The 14987-nt window shown below is 61.8% G+C and overlaps 2 protein-coding genes across 4 annotated transcripts; one reads left to right on the forward strand and one right to left on the reverse strand.

Moving 5' to 3' along the window:
* On the forward strand, nucleotides 1-6784 carry LOC112828793 (mesothelin-like protein). The gene is made up of 15 exons (XM_025878045.2): nucleotides 1-46; nucleotides 252-372; nucleotides 1252-1372; nucleotides 2214-2299; nucleotides 2454-2580; nucleotides 2660-2850; nucleotides 3180-3270; nucleotides 3500-3645; nucleotides 3980-4163; nucleotides 4237-4392; nucleotides 4483-4610; nucleotides 5158-5288; nucleotides 5368-5462; nucleotides 5721-5976; nucleotides 6380-6784. Exons 1-15 carry the CDS (start codon nucleotides 1-3, stop codon nucleotides 6631-6633), a joined length of 2133 nt encoding a protein of 710 aa, XP_025733830.2. The 3' UTR covers nucleotides 6634-6784.
* A 342-nt stretch (nucleotides 6785-7126) lies between these two features.
* MSLN (mesothelin) lies at nucleotides 7127-10924 on the reverse strand. Of its 3 annotated transcripts, XM_025877859.2 has the most exons (11): nucleotides 10788-10922; nucleotides 10110-10197; nucleotides 9491-9534; nucleotides 9288-9387; nucleotides 8840-9015; nucleotides 8589-8744; nucleotides 8345-8487; nucleotides 8126-8253; nucleotides 7750-7844; nucleotides 7383-7569; nucleotides 7127-7312 (listed from the first exon to the last, which is right to left on the reverse strand). In XM_025877859.2, the coding sequence occupies exons 1-11, from the start codon at nucleotides 10824-10826 to the stop codon at nucleotides 7227-7229; spliced, it is 1242 nt and encodes a 413-aa protein (XP_025733644.1). In that variant the 5' UTR covers nucleotides 10827-10922; the 3' UTR covers nucleotides 7127-7226. The 3 variants fall into 3 exon arrangements, with proteins under 3 accessions (XP_025733644.1, XP_073756386.1, XP_073756385.1); XM_073900285.1 differs by lacking the exon at nucleotides 7383-7569 and having other exon boundaries at nucleotides 8837-9015; nucleotides 10788-10924; XM_073900284.1 differs by lacking the exons at nucleotides 9491-9534; nucleotides 10788-10922 and having other exon boundaries at nucleotides 8837-9015; nucleotides 10110-10200.
* Nucleotides 10925-14987: the final 4063 nt, after the last annotated feature.

Genomic DNA, 14987 nt, shown 5'->3' on the forward strand with positions numbered 1-14987 from the left:
ATGACCCCACACCTTTCTGCCGGGACAGCCATGGGCCCCAGAGCAGGTGAGACAGCCCTCACAAAGGGGCACCTTGGGCCCTCCAGGGGTGGTTCCCACAGCCAGGCTCCCCTGAGATGGCAAGACCATCTGTGGTCCTAGGCCTATGCTAGGACACAGGGAGCCCTGGGCAGACCCTGAGGGATGCCCCCAGCAGGCAGCACCCCGGTGAGCTGGGGGCCCGCAGCGGCTCACAGCCTGTTCTGTTCCAGGTGCCCGGATGAGCCCAGGCCTCGCCCTCCTCATGTGGCTCACTGCCCACTGCTCTTGTCCCCAGGCCCAGGGCTTCTCCCAGAGAGGGCTGGATGCCAGCAGGGCTGACCTGTGGGCCAGGTGAGTGCCAGGTCACGTTTCTGCAGCTGATCCTCTGGCAGGCCCTGGGCCGGGGGCCGGGGTGGGGGCTATATCTCCAGGTTCTGCACTCAGTGGCCCAGGAAAGCTGAGGCAGGGCTCCCATCACTCACCGACTTTGCCCCGAGATGGCCCAGAGCATCCAGTGTCCTACATCAGACTCACAGCCACGTGGTCAGGACTGGGTCCCCCAGGCCGTCGCAGCTGCCTGGGGCCCCGAACCCTTCATGGCTTGCACTGCTCTCCTGGCCCGCCAGGCGATTACTTCTTGTCCTGAGTCCTCTTGGATTTCTTTTTCTGCCCCAAGACTGGGCTGTTCTCCCAGGTCCCAGAGACTCAGTCATTCCCAAGCACTGGCCCAAGGTCTCGAATGTGGGCTTAGCCACCCTTCTCTTCCCTGGAGGGTTAGAATCACTGATGAGCCATCAGTCAATTGATCGGAGTACTGATTAGGTAGGGTTAGAGGTGGGGGCTGAAGTCCCACAAGACGCCCTCCCCAAGCACAGATTTTATTAGATAGCACACACCATGAGGAGCACTCAGCCAGAAGCCAGGCCAGCTGCGGTGACCCGGCTGGCGCTCAGGCCACATCTCGTCCACACCCTCAGCCGTCACTGGGACAGTGGAGCCTGCCCGAGCCCAGAGCCCGCTGGGACGAGGCCTCAGGAGGAGGCACAGACCCAGAGTCCAGGCCAGGGCCACATCCAAGCCCTGCTCACAGCTTGGAGCCTGGCGCCCACTGTGTGCCGACGGGAGTGAGTGAGTGCTGAGTGAAGCCGCGGTCTTGTGTGTGTCTCACTCCCTCAGTGTTGGGGGTGCTGACCTCGATGCTGCCCCTCACCATCTGTCCCGTCTGCCCAGTGCCAACACCTCCCTCCTGCATGACTTCTGCTGCCAGCCGGCCAGCCACCTGCCCCAGGACCAGCTTTCTGCTCTCATCCAGGGGATGGCCACCCAGCAGGTCCCCCTCAGAGCCTGGCAGGTAAAGGGCTGTGGCTGGCGGGAGCAGGCCAGGGTGCTGAGGGCAGGGGGTGGACTTCCTGGAGACAGGCAGGGAAGAAGGGCATCCCCAGCAAAGGGCATGGGTCAGCAGGGGGCCCACGGGGCTGGGATGGGGAGTGAGACCCGGCCAGACTCGCAAGCACCTGAGACACAGCTGTTGGGTAGACCCCAACGTGGCACGAGGTCTGGCCATCTGAGGTTGAGGTTTCCCTCCCTTGGGTGACTCTCTGGTGCTGCCCATTTGGGACCATTTCCAGGACTTCTCAGCCAATTCCCTGCAGACCCCCCTGACTTCTGTTCTTGGCTTGGGTGAGGGCTTGTCCAGCAGGCCTGCCCTGGATGCTTCCTGCCTCCACTGGCACACGGTGCCCACACCGGGGACGGGTCCTCTGGGCCCCGTGTGGATCTTCCAGCCTGCCGGCCTCTCCCCTGCCGTCTGAGTCCACCTCGACCCACAGCTAACCCAAGCAGTGCCTGCCCCTGAGTTTAAAGAAACAGAAGGAAGAAAAACTACTATTCTGTCTCATTATAAAATTAGTATGAAATTAGCAATAAACCCGAAAACCCCAAAGTAAGCCAAGCGAGATAAAACGTCTAGGCAGGAGGTGGCGTTGCAATGAACGACTGAGCCACTGTAGTGCTGTGGGGGCCAGGGGTGGGGGGCTTTCAGGCTGGCCCTGACACCTCCTGAGACGGGGAGCCGGCAGGGTGTCCAGGTGACAGAGCCCAGGCCATGCTGAGGGCGAGGGTAAGGTGGCAGCAGGAGGGGGGCTGGGAGCCCCAGGCTGGGCAAGCCCGCAACATGCCCCTGCCCTGCCCAGCTCAGCTGCCTAGCCAACCTGGCCACTCGGCATGGCCTCCAGGACGACTTTGAGCTGCACCCTCCCAACCTGTTGCTGTTCTACAAGTGAGTGCCCCCCCCCCCCAGCGTGCGGGGACAGCTGAGCATGCCTCCTTCAGAGTCCCAGGGACCCCAGCTCCCCAGGGACATCTGGGCCACCCCAGAGGAGGACCCTCGGGTGGCCCCCACCCTCCCAACAGCCTCCCCGACCTGCCCGCAGCCTGACGCAGGTAAGGGAAACCGACTGCCGGGCCTTCACCCGCCACGCCGCCCAGGGGGACATGGAGCTGCTAGCCAACCTGCCAGACCAGAGGGTCGCCCTGCGGCACACGGCCTTGGCCTGCCTGGTAGGCATGACAGGCGGGCCAGGGCAGGGTGGGTGGGCAGGCAGCGGGGCCGGGCTCGTGCTGACCCACTGTGCGGCAGGGAGCGCCCCACCTGCGGCTCAGTGCCTCAGACCTGTTGCTCCTTGGGGTCCTGGTGTGCGACATGGATGCATCCCGCATCGAGGCCGCAGACCCGCGCGTGCTGGAGAACTTGCAGCGCTGCCACCGGCTGACGACCACGCAGCAAGCCGCCCTCAACACGCTGCTGGCCGGCGGCAAGACCGTGCTGGGGTAGGCAGGGCCCGATGCTCTCCGCCCAGGCCTCTCCTCCTTGAGAGGACCTGGACTTTGGGCCCAGGAGACCCCAGTGTCTACCGACCTGCTGACCTATGACCTGTCCCCCCAGCTCACAGACCCACTGACCCTGCAGCCTACGGTGCACAGGCTCAGGGTGGTACCGCCACCCTCCAGACCCTCAGTTCCCCTGCCCCCACAGCCGGGGTGGGATGGTCTCTGCTGAGTAGGCCCTGGAAACTATGTGCTCAGGGAGGGGCAGGCAGCCTCCGGGGGCTGGAGCTCTGCCCCTGACCCTAACATGGTGCTCCCTTACCCCACACCAGGCCTCCTGGCTCCTGGAATCTAGAGGGGCTGCAGGCCCTGGGATCCCTGGCCACCTACATCAGCTCCAGCCTGTGGATGCAGGTGCAGGAGGTAGGACACTCTGCAGGGGGGCTTCTCAAGCTGGCTGTGGACAACGACAGGGGCATCCAGCCGACCTTCCACCAGCCTGTCCAGGCCTGGGGGTAGGGCTCCAATGCCTGACGAGCGTCCCCAGTCACTCCCTGCCCCAGGGTTTCTGTCTGTGGGACGGGAGGAGGAACCAGGTGGCCCCAGACAGCCCTTCCCCCAGGGTACAGAGTCTCTATGCCTGCCTGGCCAGGCTGTGGGCCTGGCCTTCTTCAGCAGTACGGTGTCCACGTACCAAGCTGGGCGGCTCAGCCAGCACGATGCCAGGCGCTTTGTCACTGGCTTTCTCAAGGCCAAGGCCACGTCACTGTCCTCTCGGCCCAAGCGGGGCACAGGTCAGTGTGGCCACCATGGCCTAGGAATGCTGTCCCTCCCCTGCTCTGGGCTCCTAACCCTGGGGGGTGGGGGAGCACCCAAAACACAGTCCCACCTGCTGCCGGACCTCCTGGGTACGGCCCAGGGGTCTGCATCCAGATTTGGGTGGGGCTGGGGGGGTCAGAGTCCAGTGGAGCTAAAGTGCAGGTCAAGGTCAGGGTTGACTGTATCTGGTCTGGGTGAGGTTCTTGGCTAGAGGTCAAGCTGGGGAGGGAGTCAAGTGTGGATCGAGATTGCGAGTGAATCAGCAAAATTCAGTTCAAAACCGCCAACCCCCCCCCACCACAAACACAGAGAGACCCTGCATCCACGGGGACATCACGGCGGCCACGCTCCACGACAACCTCTTCCTGGTGCACTATGACTGCGTGCAGCTCGAGTCCTGCCTGGGCAACCATGTGCTCAAAGCCAACCTGGACCCCCTTCTGCAGCACCCACTGCCAGCTGAGTGCCAGCGTGTCATCAAGGCCAAGCTGGCTCAGGTGCGCCGCAGACCAGCTGCGGGGGGCGGTGGGCAGGCACCCAGCCGCGGGCCTGACCCTCCCACCCACCCAGGTCTACCCACATGGCGTCCCCGAGGACCAGCTGCGGCTCATCACCTCGCTGGTCTACCTCTACTCCCGCTCGGAGATCGGCCAGTGGAACATCACATCCAGGGACACGGTCGTGGCCCTGCTGGCCTCGGACGTGGCCCTGGAGAACCAGACCGAGGTGAGGGTAGCACGGGTGCGGGTGGGGGAGGGGTTGCGCCGCCCCTGGGCCCGCTGACCTGGGCCCTGCTGACCCGGGCCCTGCCTCCAGGCTGTCCTACAGAAGTACCTGGACCACAACGGCACCATCACCAGCACCCTGCTCATGGCCATCGGGGGCTCCCGCCTCTGCTGGATGAGTACGAGGCAGATCCAGGCCATCAGGCCCGCGGAGTTCCGGTGAGCCAGCCCAGGGACGCGCCCAGCCAGGGAGGGAGGGGCTCAGCCTGAGACCTGCTAGGGTCCCGTGGCTGCACAACCAGGTACCACAAACCAAGTGGTTTGGAACAAGAGAAACTTCTCCCATGCAATCTGAAATCGACGTCCTAGGGCCAGCTCCCTTTGAAGCCTGCAGGGGAGGCTGCAACCTGCTTGGGGTGGTGCTGCCGGAACCCCTTGGCCTTCCCAGGGCCAGTGGACCCATCCCCAGCCTCTGCCCCCCACAGCCGCAGGGCCTTGCGCTCGGCGCCTGCACGCACAGTCTCTTCTCCTCACCTGTTGTTAGACTCAGGGCCGCGCTAATTCCCTGCGATGTCATTGTCATCACATCTTACAAATAGGAAAGGCTCTATTTCCAAACAAGGTCTCTTTCTGAGGTTTTGGGCAGGTGTGAGTTTTGGGGGGACACTATTCAGTGCGGTACAGAGGGCAAGAGGAAAGCTGTGGCGGGGAGAGGCCGGGCGCACGAGGGGCTCCCAGCACGCCCACCAGCTTCACGCTCCCCCAGGCGGGCCGGGGCCCTGGATATCTCCTCCTGCCCTCAGAGCCGGAAGGACGCGCTCTACACCAAGGCCCGTGAGGCCTTTGGCAGCGCCCAGAACACAGCTAACTACTACCGCTTCATGCGTCCCTACCTCGGTGAGCCCCTGCCCTGTGTGCAGGCCCCCTGGCCCCAGAGGCCCCCCTCCCCTGTCCTCTCACCGCTGCCCGCCCCCAGGAGGTGCCCCTGTGGAGGAGCTGCGGCACCTGGTCCAGGCTAATGTCTCCATGGATATCGACACCTTCACCAACCTGAACCCCCAAGTGCTGCAGGTGGGCCCTCTGGATGGCCTGTCCGGGGCAGGGGATGAGACTGCCAAATTGGGGGAGGCCTCTGTCACAGTCTGCAGGCCCCACGCACCCCAAAGTCAGAGATATGCAGACAGCATGAACCCCAGGTCACTTCTACCGGGCCTCACCCCTGTGCTCACTCAGTTAAGTATTGCCCTGCCGGGTCTGCGTTTGGCCCCAAAGCCAGCTGCTGCGGGACCCTCCGGACCTGCCCCCACAGCCCTCTCCCTCCCCTCGCAGAGCCTGAGTGTTGGCAATGTGACCACACTGCTGGGCCAGAACGTGGGGGACCTACAGAAGGCACGCAGCCACCCGACCATCAGCTCCTGGCTCCGCAGCCTGAACACGTCGGCCCTAGGAGAGCTGGGCCTGGACAGGGACACTGCTGGCCCCACCAGCCCAGCCCACTCCACCACTGGGACCCCCAACACCACACCCTGGGTGCTCCATCTGGCCCCCACCTCGGGCCAGCCCGGGAACAAGGCCCCCACCTCCGGTATGCCCCAGACCCATCCTCCCCTCTAGTGTGCCTTCCCTGTCTGCCCAGGGCCTCTGTGGACCCCTGACTGCCCCTGGCTCCTCATCTTGCACCCAACTTCATGCTCTGTTGGCTAACTCTTTCCCTTTGCCTCTTTGGGTGACATGTGGGTGACACTGGCTTTGCTCTTCACTGGCTACTGAGTTACTGAAGGACAAAATCACCTCCTCCAACACCTGCTGAGCACCAGAAAGTGGGGGTGGGAGAAGCTTTGAGATTCCTGTCGGGGCCCAGAGGAGCAGCCTCCGTGGCAGTCCCCACTGGCCTTCCCCATCCCCAAGAGCGCAGAGTGAGGGGCTGCCCAGGCCCGGGAGGCTCCCAGCTGGGCCTGATAGGTGCTCCATCCACATTCCTCCTACAGGCAGTCCACTGGCCCACCTGGGGTACCTGCCACTCGCTGTGGCCCTGCCCTCCGGCCTCCTGGGGCTGCTGTATTGGGGCACCCCAGGGCCCAGCCAGGACTGCTCCTGGGGTGCCTGCACCAAGGCCTCCAAAGACGGCGCTGGCCCAGCCCCACATGCAGGGAAACTGGGGCTGGTAGGTGGAGCTAAACACCTGCCCAGGCCCAGGGGCAGGCTCCAGGCCCAGAGAACCTGGCTATGTCCCATATCCTAGGGGTCTGCGGAGCTGGTCCCCTCACACCCAGCTCCCAGGACATGGAGCTGGAATGAGGACCTGGGCCCACCCCGCAGCCAGCCAGGAACAGTTGACGGCGTTGCTGCCCCAATCCTCTGGCCTCCCTCAGGATCAAGAACTGGTACTGGGGAGGGGGCCTTGCTGACTGATTTGAATAAAAGACAAAGTGATCCTCCTGCCTGCGTCCCTTTGCTCTGAGCCCAAGGAGTGGCAGAGACCTTCTTAGCGGGGAATAGGACTTCAGTCTGCATCTCCTGGGCCCTGTCCCCAGAAGCCACCCTGAGTGTTGGCCTGGCCTCAGAGGGAAGGCCCTGGGAATGGAAACAGTGGTAGGAGGGCCCTGAGAGCCACTCCCTTTCCCCCCTCCCCATCTCCAAGGGCTAATAGGAGGGACTCCAACTCAAGAACCACATCTAGCACCTCACAGGGTCGTGCCTCCCCACCTGGTCCCCAGAACACCACAGGGCATCTCTGCAGGGAAGGACAGGGGCCTTTTATTGAAGTCCAGTCCCCTTGGGGTGGGCCAGGCAGGGCTTCAGGGCAGGGGAGGTCCCGCATCCAGAGCAGTGGGCTCACTTGGGGATCAAAGCCAGGAGCAGAGTGGGGATCGCAGTGAACACTGGTCCGGGTCCAAGGCGGGCGCCCCCTGAGAGGGCCTCTGCGGAGAGAGTGACTCAGGTGCCGGGCATGGCTCTGCCCCCACCCCACCCACCGGCCCCCTGGCCCACCTCGGAAGCTGAGGTCCATGACCAGGTAGCCATTGGGGATGCCACCGTGGAGCCCCAGGCCCAGACTGTCCAGGTCATCCTGCTGCTGCCTTAAGATCCAGTCCCGCACAGGGCTGCTCTCCTGCTCTGCCTTCAGGCCCACCAGGTTTGGACCCAGAAGATTTTGCACCTCGGCAATGGTCAGCGGCTGCCAGAGCCCCCAGGGGGCTGTCAGGGTCGCCCTGCCTCTCCCCCAGAAGGCTGGCAGCTCTGCTGTGTCCAGACCTCCCCATGCTTCCCGGGCCCAAACACCCTGCCTCAGCCCCTCGGGACTTCGGAGCGGACTGGCGCTCTAGCAGCCCCGGCGCGGCCCCACCCCCAGCCGTACCAGCACGGCCTCCGTCTGCAGCGTCTTGAATGTGGCCATGTCCATGTTCACCTTCTGACGACTGAGAGCCCGCAGGTCCTCCGTGGGGGCCCCAGCTGCTCGCGGGGAGAGGGGCCCCAAGAGTGAGACCTCACAACAGCCCCCAGTCTTACCCTCTGACCCTAAGGACTTCCTGGGCCCCAGGTTCCCCTGGGTGGGTGAAGAAGCTGGAGGGGGCTCAGACTCACAGGGTCTCAACCTACACACACGTGTAAGGGCAGGGGGCTCGTTGAGCACCGGCCACACCAACAGTAGCTGCCTCGTGAGGCAAGAACCTGGAAGCTCCCGTGTGGGGAACCTAGGCCGTCACGGCCCCCAGGGGTTCTCCCTGGCTCACCCAGGTAGGGCTTGATCTTCACGAAGTATTCAGACCCATTGATGTTCTGGAAGGCTGCGCGGGCCCGGGGATAGAGGACGTCCATCTGCGGTGGGCGGCATGCCTCCAGGTCCTGGGGCCTGGCTGCCCTAAAGAGGCAGCACGGGGCCGGGCAGGGGGCCGGGCAGTGAGCTTGGAACACGGCATGCCCACCACGCCTGGCAGGCCCCTGGGACTCACCAAAGGACGCTGGGTTGCACGGAGCTCAGCTGCTCAGGACTGAGGAAACACAGGTACGTGGGGCCGAAGGTGGCCAGTGTGTCCAAAGAGGCCTTGTCCAGCCGGCCCCCTCCCGCCACATAGCGGGCAATCAGGGCAGCCACCTGTGGAAGGAGGCCACTGAGGCATCTTGGGGCCGGGAGAAAGGCATCCCCTGGGGCCTGCACAGCCTCACCCCATCTGCTCCCTCGGGGGAGGGTGTCACCTGAGCATCCATTGTCTGCCCTTTGCTGACTTGAAGAAGAGATTTCACAGTTTCTAGGGATGTCACATTCCACTTGTGGATGTCCGCGGGGGTGAGCTCGAGGAAGAAGTACCTCAGATGCTGGATCAGGGACTCAGGGTACCCCTGTGGGTAGAACTGCCCAGGGAAGTGACCGGGAGGGCCACGGCCACACTCTGGGTGCCCGCGGAAACCGTGGCACAGCGGGCAGGCCTGAGCCCATCACCAACTACCTCGTCCAGTTTGCGCTTGAAAACATCCAGCTGCTGGTAGGTGAAAGGTATCATGTTCACGCGGTCCATCTGAGCCGCCAGCAAGGCCCCGTCCACACAGGCCTCCAGTTCCCACTCCTCGTAGAAGACAAGGTTTTCATCTATCACGTGGGCCTTCCGCTCAGACGGGCAGACCTCTGCGGGAACAGGCAGAGGTTGGGGGTTGGATTTGTCTTGTCAACCTCCTCCTCCCAAACCTTGCTGAGACCCTGGGGACTGCATGACCCCCTCTAGGCCTCAGTTTACACATCAGCAGAATGGGGTGATTCTGTCCACTCTCCGAGGTTGTCACAACTGAGGAAGCCATGCAGCCAGGAAGGGCCACACATGTGTGGGCAGGTGCTAACCCACAACGCTATCCCCATCTCCATGTCTCCCGACAGCCAATGGGGCAGGGTGTTCTGCTTACTCTCTGTGTCCCACCGGTCCCTCAAGAGGACGACAGTCAGCTCAGGTTGCTGCCAGGACGGGTCCCGGGAAGTGCCTTGTAGCCATGGGGTCATGACACCCTTAGGACAGAACATAGCTGTGGCTGAGCCATGCATGGCCCAGTGTCCAAGGACCCCCACCCAGGACCAGACACCTTCCTCTCTTTCCCCAGAGGGACCTTACCAGCCTCGAGTCTGCAGCCTGGGCCCTGGAAGGAAACACCCACCCTGCAGGGGAGGGGGCACAAGCTTTGAGAGGATGGCCGGGGACTCCTGGGTATGCTTGCCACAGGCCCCCACCCTGGGTAGGAAGGAGGCACAGCTGCCCCCCACCAGCCTCAGCACCCCATGATGTCACAGCCTACCCCACCCCAGGGAGCCCAGGTCCCCCACATCCTCCTCCTAAGACCTTGCTGCTCAGGGCAATCTGATACCCATTCCATGGACACTGTCCCTTTGGCCTGAGCCCCCATCACTGCCTTGGCCCAGCTTCCAATGCTGCAAGGTATAGAGGGACACAGGCACCTCGGGGAGCAGAGACATGGCCAAAAGCCTACCTGGGACTCAGGGCACCTGTTCAGGACTCAGGACACCCGCCCAGATTTGGGGCACATGCCCGGACTCAGGCCACCTGCCCAGAACTTGGAACTGCCTGACCTCAGGGCACCTGCCAGGGATGGGGGGCACTGCCTGGCGCCAGGAAGGAGGCATGGGGCAAGTAGAGCCTTTCTTAAGAACGCTCAGCTGTCCTCTGATGCTCTTTGCACCCTAACACTCTACGGCAGCCTGCCCCTATTACTCACCAAGGCTGAGAAGCAGGAGCAGAAGGTTGCCGTGGGCAGAGGTACCACAGGACCCCAGCGGAGGCCGAGCAGTCTGCAAGGACATTATCTGTGGAGAAGAACCAGTCTGCTATCCTCACTGCTTGGGCAGGACCCCACCCTGCCCCCGCCCCCCTTGCCCTGGGCCAGTGCAAGGCCTTATGGGTCTGGAGGGGTGTCACAGCCCCCCCGCTGGAACCTTCTCAGGCCCCTGCAGGTGGTGTCCGTGCAGCCTCTGGCCCTGCTCTCAGGACCAACCAGTCTACCGGCCCGCCCTGCCCCCTCAGGGAAGTTGGCCCCTCCTGCCGGGGTGTTGAGTCTGAGTCAGCCTGGCCCCCAGTTGTGAGAGCCCAGAAGGGCAGCTGGTGGCTGTCCCCTCTGCCCCCAGGGCAGGGCGAGGCAAGGCAGGAGAGTTTAGTGCAAGAAGACAGGGCCACCTCTGGCTCAGGCTGACCTCAGTTTCCCCATTCACACCAGGGCTGGGGATAGGGCTGAGTGACCACCTCACACACTGCCTGGGGCATAGTCATTCTCTCCTCCCCATCCTGCCCCACGCAAGGCCCAGGTGGACAAGGCCGGTGGGGCCCACCTGCACTCCTGGTTTCCCTCCTGACGTCCCTCCCTAAACGAGGCCTCAGTAGGAACAACACCCCTTCATACCTGCCAGTCCCATGAGTGGGGCAGTGGGTAGAAAGGCATTCCAGGAAGATGCCCCCACCGTGCGTTTCTGGAGTGGCGTTTAGGTGGCCTTGCCGGCCAGTGTGGGGTGGGGAAATGGGTGGGGAGCCGCTCTCCAGGGAGTATTGTTCCGGTGGGAGGGCAGGGGTGGGGCTGCAGGAGACCTAACCACCTCTACACTCACCCCTCCCAGGGAGGCCCAGAGAGGGAGGCTGCCCTGAGCTGGGTAGAGCAGAGACATCCCCTTCCTGTAAGACTCCGCCCAAGCCCATGTCAGCCCCACCCAGGCTCAGAAATAGGGGGAGGTACCTTCATGCCCCAGCAGCCCCTTTCAGCTGGGCAAAGAGCCTAGCCCTCAGGGAGTGTCCTGGAGAGTGGCCCCAGGGGAGCCCTCTCCCCTCCCCTCACCAGGCTCCAGAGGAGGTGGGAGGAAACCAGACCCCCAGACCAGAGAAGGGGCAGCAGAGTGAGGCCCCCAGCCCTTGGATGGAGGAGGCCAGGCAAGAGCTGTGCCTCCCCCTGGGGTCCCCCTCAGCCCCCTCCCCAGCCCCATGTCACCAGGGGAACCCCCAGCACCGCAGGTAGGGGTGTCCTGGGAACCTCTGCAGGTCACCGTGGGCCCTGCAATCTGCATCCTCAGCCTCCTTACCCCCAGGAAGGCCGGTTGGTGCCACAGAGGCAGGTCAGCTTCCAAAGTGGCCTGAATTTGACCTGCAGTTACAAGTCTGTTTCCGCCAGTCTGGGGCCCCCATGTTCAAGTGTGACATGGAAACAGTCCACAAACAGCATTGAGTCTCCCTGGCCACGGCTGCCGTGATGCGTCCTCCTCTGTCCTGCATCCGTCCTTCAAAGGCCGGCTTAGGGGCGCCCGGCTGGCTGGGTGGGTGAAGCGTCTGCCTTCGGCTCGGGTCATGATCTGGGGGGTTCTGGGATCGAGCCCCACATCGGGGCTTCTCCCTCTCCCTCTGTTGCTCCCCCTGCTTGTGCTCTCTCCGTCAAATAAATCAATAAATAATCAAAAAAAAAAATGCCAGTTTAGTGGGTCCCAGCAGGGGCAGACTGCTCAGACCCTGGCATACACTGGAGCGGGAAAGATTCAGGCCCTGCCCAGGAGAGGCCGGCCCTGCCCCTGCCTTTCTGCACCAGCCCTGCTTCCCCGCGGCATCTAGAGTCTGCGGGTAGCATGCAGTAGGGGTGGCTGTGTCAGTGACAGACGAATGACCAGCTCCTTTGCGCAACCGGGAGTCATGAGCCCATAAGGCCTGGCGGGCCTCCCACCTGCAGAATCTCCCGGCCCAGCCCAACCTCCCGAGGTCTGGCCCTCAAGTGATGGAAGTCAGACCACATTACCAAGCTCGGGCCCTTCTGGTGAGAGTGGGCAGGGGAGCAGATGACAGGCTTAGGGTCTTGGCTGCATCATTTAGTCAGCACCAAGCACAGACAAGCTCTGCGGCAGGCCCAGGGTCACACAGCAGGCAAGAGCATCCAGAGCTGGGGTAGAGCTGACCCTGAGGGCACTGCGTCTGAGCAGAGCTGGGGTGGCAGTGGGGCTGTCTTCAGCACTCCCCAAGGGCAATGAGGACCTAGGGAGGGGGCATCTAAGGTGGCAGGGGGCAGGGCTGCCCCCCAGCCTGCTTCTTTGGGGGTGGCCAGGGTCCCTCCCGGTAGGTCCCAGGACCAGCCTTGGCTAATCCCTGCTCCCACTCAGACCTTCTTAGCTAGAGGTGCCAGGAGTGCTGATGGACATGACCCCACCCTCACCTCCCCAGGCATGCCTACACAGGTGACCCAGGCCCCAAATTGGCTGCTGTCCCCACCCCGCAACAGAGGAGGCCATGGTCAGCCCCTCGTGATGCTGGACACTGCGCTGGGTGCCAGGAGACCCCTAGGACAATCCCCTGGTGTCTCCAGGCCAGTGACTATTTCAGGGTGATCGACCAACCCTGAGCCTCCTCTGCCTTGGCTTCCTCAACTTGGAAGTGAGGTGGTCAAGAGGCCCCCTCAGGTCTGTCAAGGGAGACAAATGAGGCCTTGCCAGGCAGCTGGGAGCAGGCGCTGCTCTGGTCACAGGAATGTGCGGGTGGAGGCCCTGTGAAGGAGCCACCCGGGGGGAGGGGCGCCCAGGGTGGAGAGCTGCCCCAGCCGGGCCTTTCCCTGATGGGCGTGAGTGGCAGCTCCTGCCGGGCCTGCACTGGGCATGCGCCACAAGCTGAGGCCTTGCTTCACAGGATCTCACTCCCCCATCTCTCATGCTGAGATTCGAGGCTCAGTGAAGCAGAGTGGCTGAGATCACACAGCAGAGCAAGGGTGTGATGTCCCAGCTGGGGCCATGGCAGGATCTCTGCAGGCCACCCCACCAGTCCCGAGGTCAGCAGATTCTGGTTGGTGGCCACCCAGTCAGGCCATGACTCCCAGGGGCATCGGCCATAGTGTGACTTCTTGGAGTTCCAGGCTCACGGCAATGGGGCACGGACATCACTGGTGTGGGGAAGGGGTTGGGTGCAAGCCTAGGGTTCACAGGAGGCAAATCCAAACCAGAGCCAGCCCCAGCAAGCACACAGCACTGCCCTCCACGACAACGGGGCTGATGGGAACCTGCCTGCCCCTGGCACTGGCTGGCTGTTGACGGGAGGTAGAAGCCACCTTCCTGCTGCCGTGGCCACTGGCCAGTGAGGACAGACAATGTGTGCCTCTGATCTGCCAGATGGCAAGTGCCAACTGTGGACCCCAGCCTTTGTGGTACAGCCTTGAAGCCAACGTCCCCGGTGGCTCCTCACTTTCCCTCCAGCCCCTCCAGTGATTTTATGAACAGGAATTCCCTGTGTAGAATCTGTCTCTCGGTTATATACCCACCTGCAAAGGCCTCTGTTTGCTAAGTCTTGCGGATACAGCTGCCTGAGTCTGATCTTTTTCTGTGGGCTGGCCTTCCTGGTATATGCAGTCAGACCAAATGCCAATTAAAACAGAATTCAGCAAGGCTGCCTGGTACAAGAAATCAATTTACAGAAGTCAGTAGGGAAGTAGATGCCTTAAAAATAAGTCTCACCCACAGATAACAACTGAAACATTCTGGACAAAAGGTAAAAAAAAAAAAAAAAAATTCCCTGAAGGTTTGGGGGAATGAACAAAAGTGGGCAGATTTTGATGAGGAATTGGCACTTGAGGGAGGAGATTTCCCTCTGTATGTGTAGCTTTGCCCTGAAGACGGCCAGAGGCAAGTCTGCAGTGTGCCAGGGCTCAGGCTCCAGCAGAAATCCCACCGTCTTTCTGGCCGAAGGAGGAAGGAGTCCACGATAAGAAGACACCAAAGAATGAGTGGAGAGCTCTGGAAGGGAGAGAGCCAGAGGAGAGGACCCCAAATTCTGTGTTTGAAGTCTACCCAAGATTCTTGCTGACCCAAATCATGCATGTGCAGGGCATACTGGAACAGCTCAGCCAAAGATGAAATACGGATGGAGACGGACCTCTGCCCACCTCAGGGTTTGCAGACCTCACAGCTCAAGCCCGAACACATTCAATGCCACGGAAACCAAAAGCAGCCACAGTCTTCGTAGGAATATAACAGAATGCAGTGTCTCTACAACCTGATGGTCACAGCATTCATAATAAAATCCAAGACTGTGTCAACTATACTTCACTACTTGTCAGAGGAAGAGCCAGGAAATGGTGACTCATCCTCAGAGGAAAGGAATCCACTGAGGCCAATGCCAAGATGAGTCAGTTATTAGAATTATCACACAAGGTTTTTTCTTAAGATTTTATTTTTAAGTATTGTCTACACCCAACGTGGGGCTCAAACTCACAACCCCGAGATCAAGAGTCACACAGCCTACCACCACCGACGGAGGCAGTCAGGCACCCCATGAGACAAGAGTTTTATTTTTTTTTAAGATTTTTTATTTATTTATTCATGAGAGACAGAGAGAGAGGCAGAGGGAGAAGCAGGCTCCCAAGGAGCAGGTAGCCCGATGAGGGACCCGATCCCAGGAGTCTGGGATCATGACCTGAGCTGAAGGCAGACGCTTAACCATCTGAGCCACCCAGGCGCCCGAGACAAGAGTTTTAAAGCAGCTACTACAACTGTACTCAACTGGGTAATGGAAAGTAGGCTTTCATGAATGGAGATGTAGGAAATACACACACACACACACACACACACACACACACACACACACACACACA

Source organism: Callorhinus ursinus, unplaced genomic scaffold, assembly GCF_003265705.2.
Source record: "Callorhinus ursinus isolate GAN/ISIS: 27379988/994484 unplaced genomic scaffold, GSC_fseal_2.0 scaffold13, whole genome shotgun sequence".
NCBI classification, from domain to species: domain Eukaryota; kingdom Metazoa; phylum Chordata; class Mammalia; order Carnivora; family Otariidae; genus Callorhinus; species Callorhinus ursinus.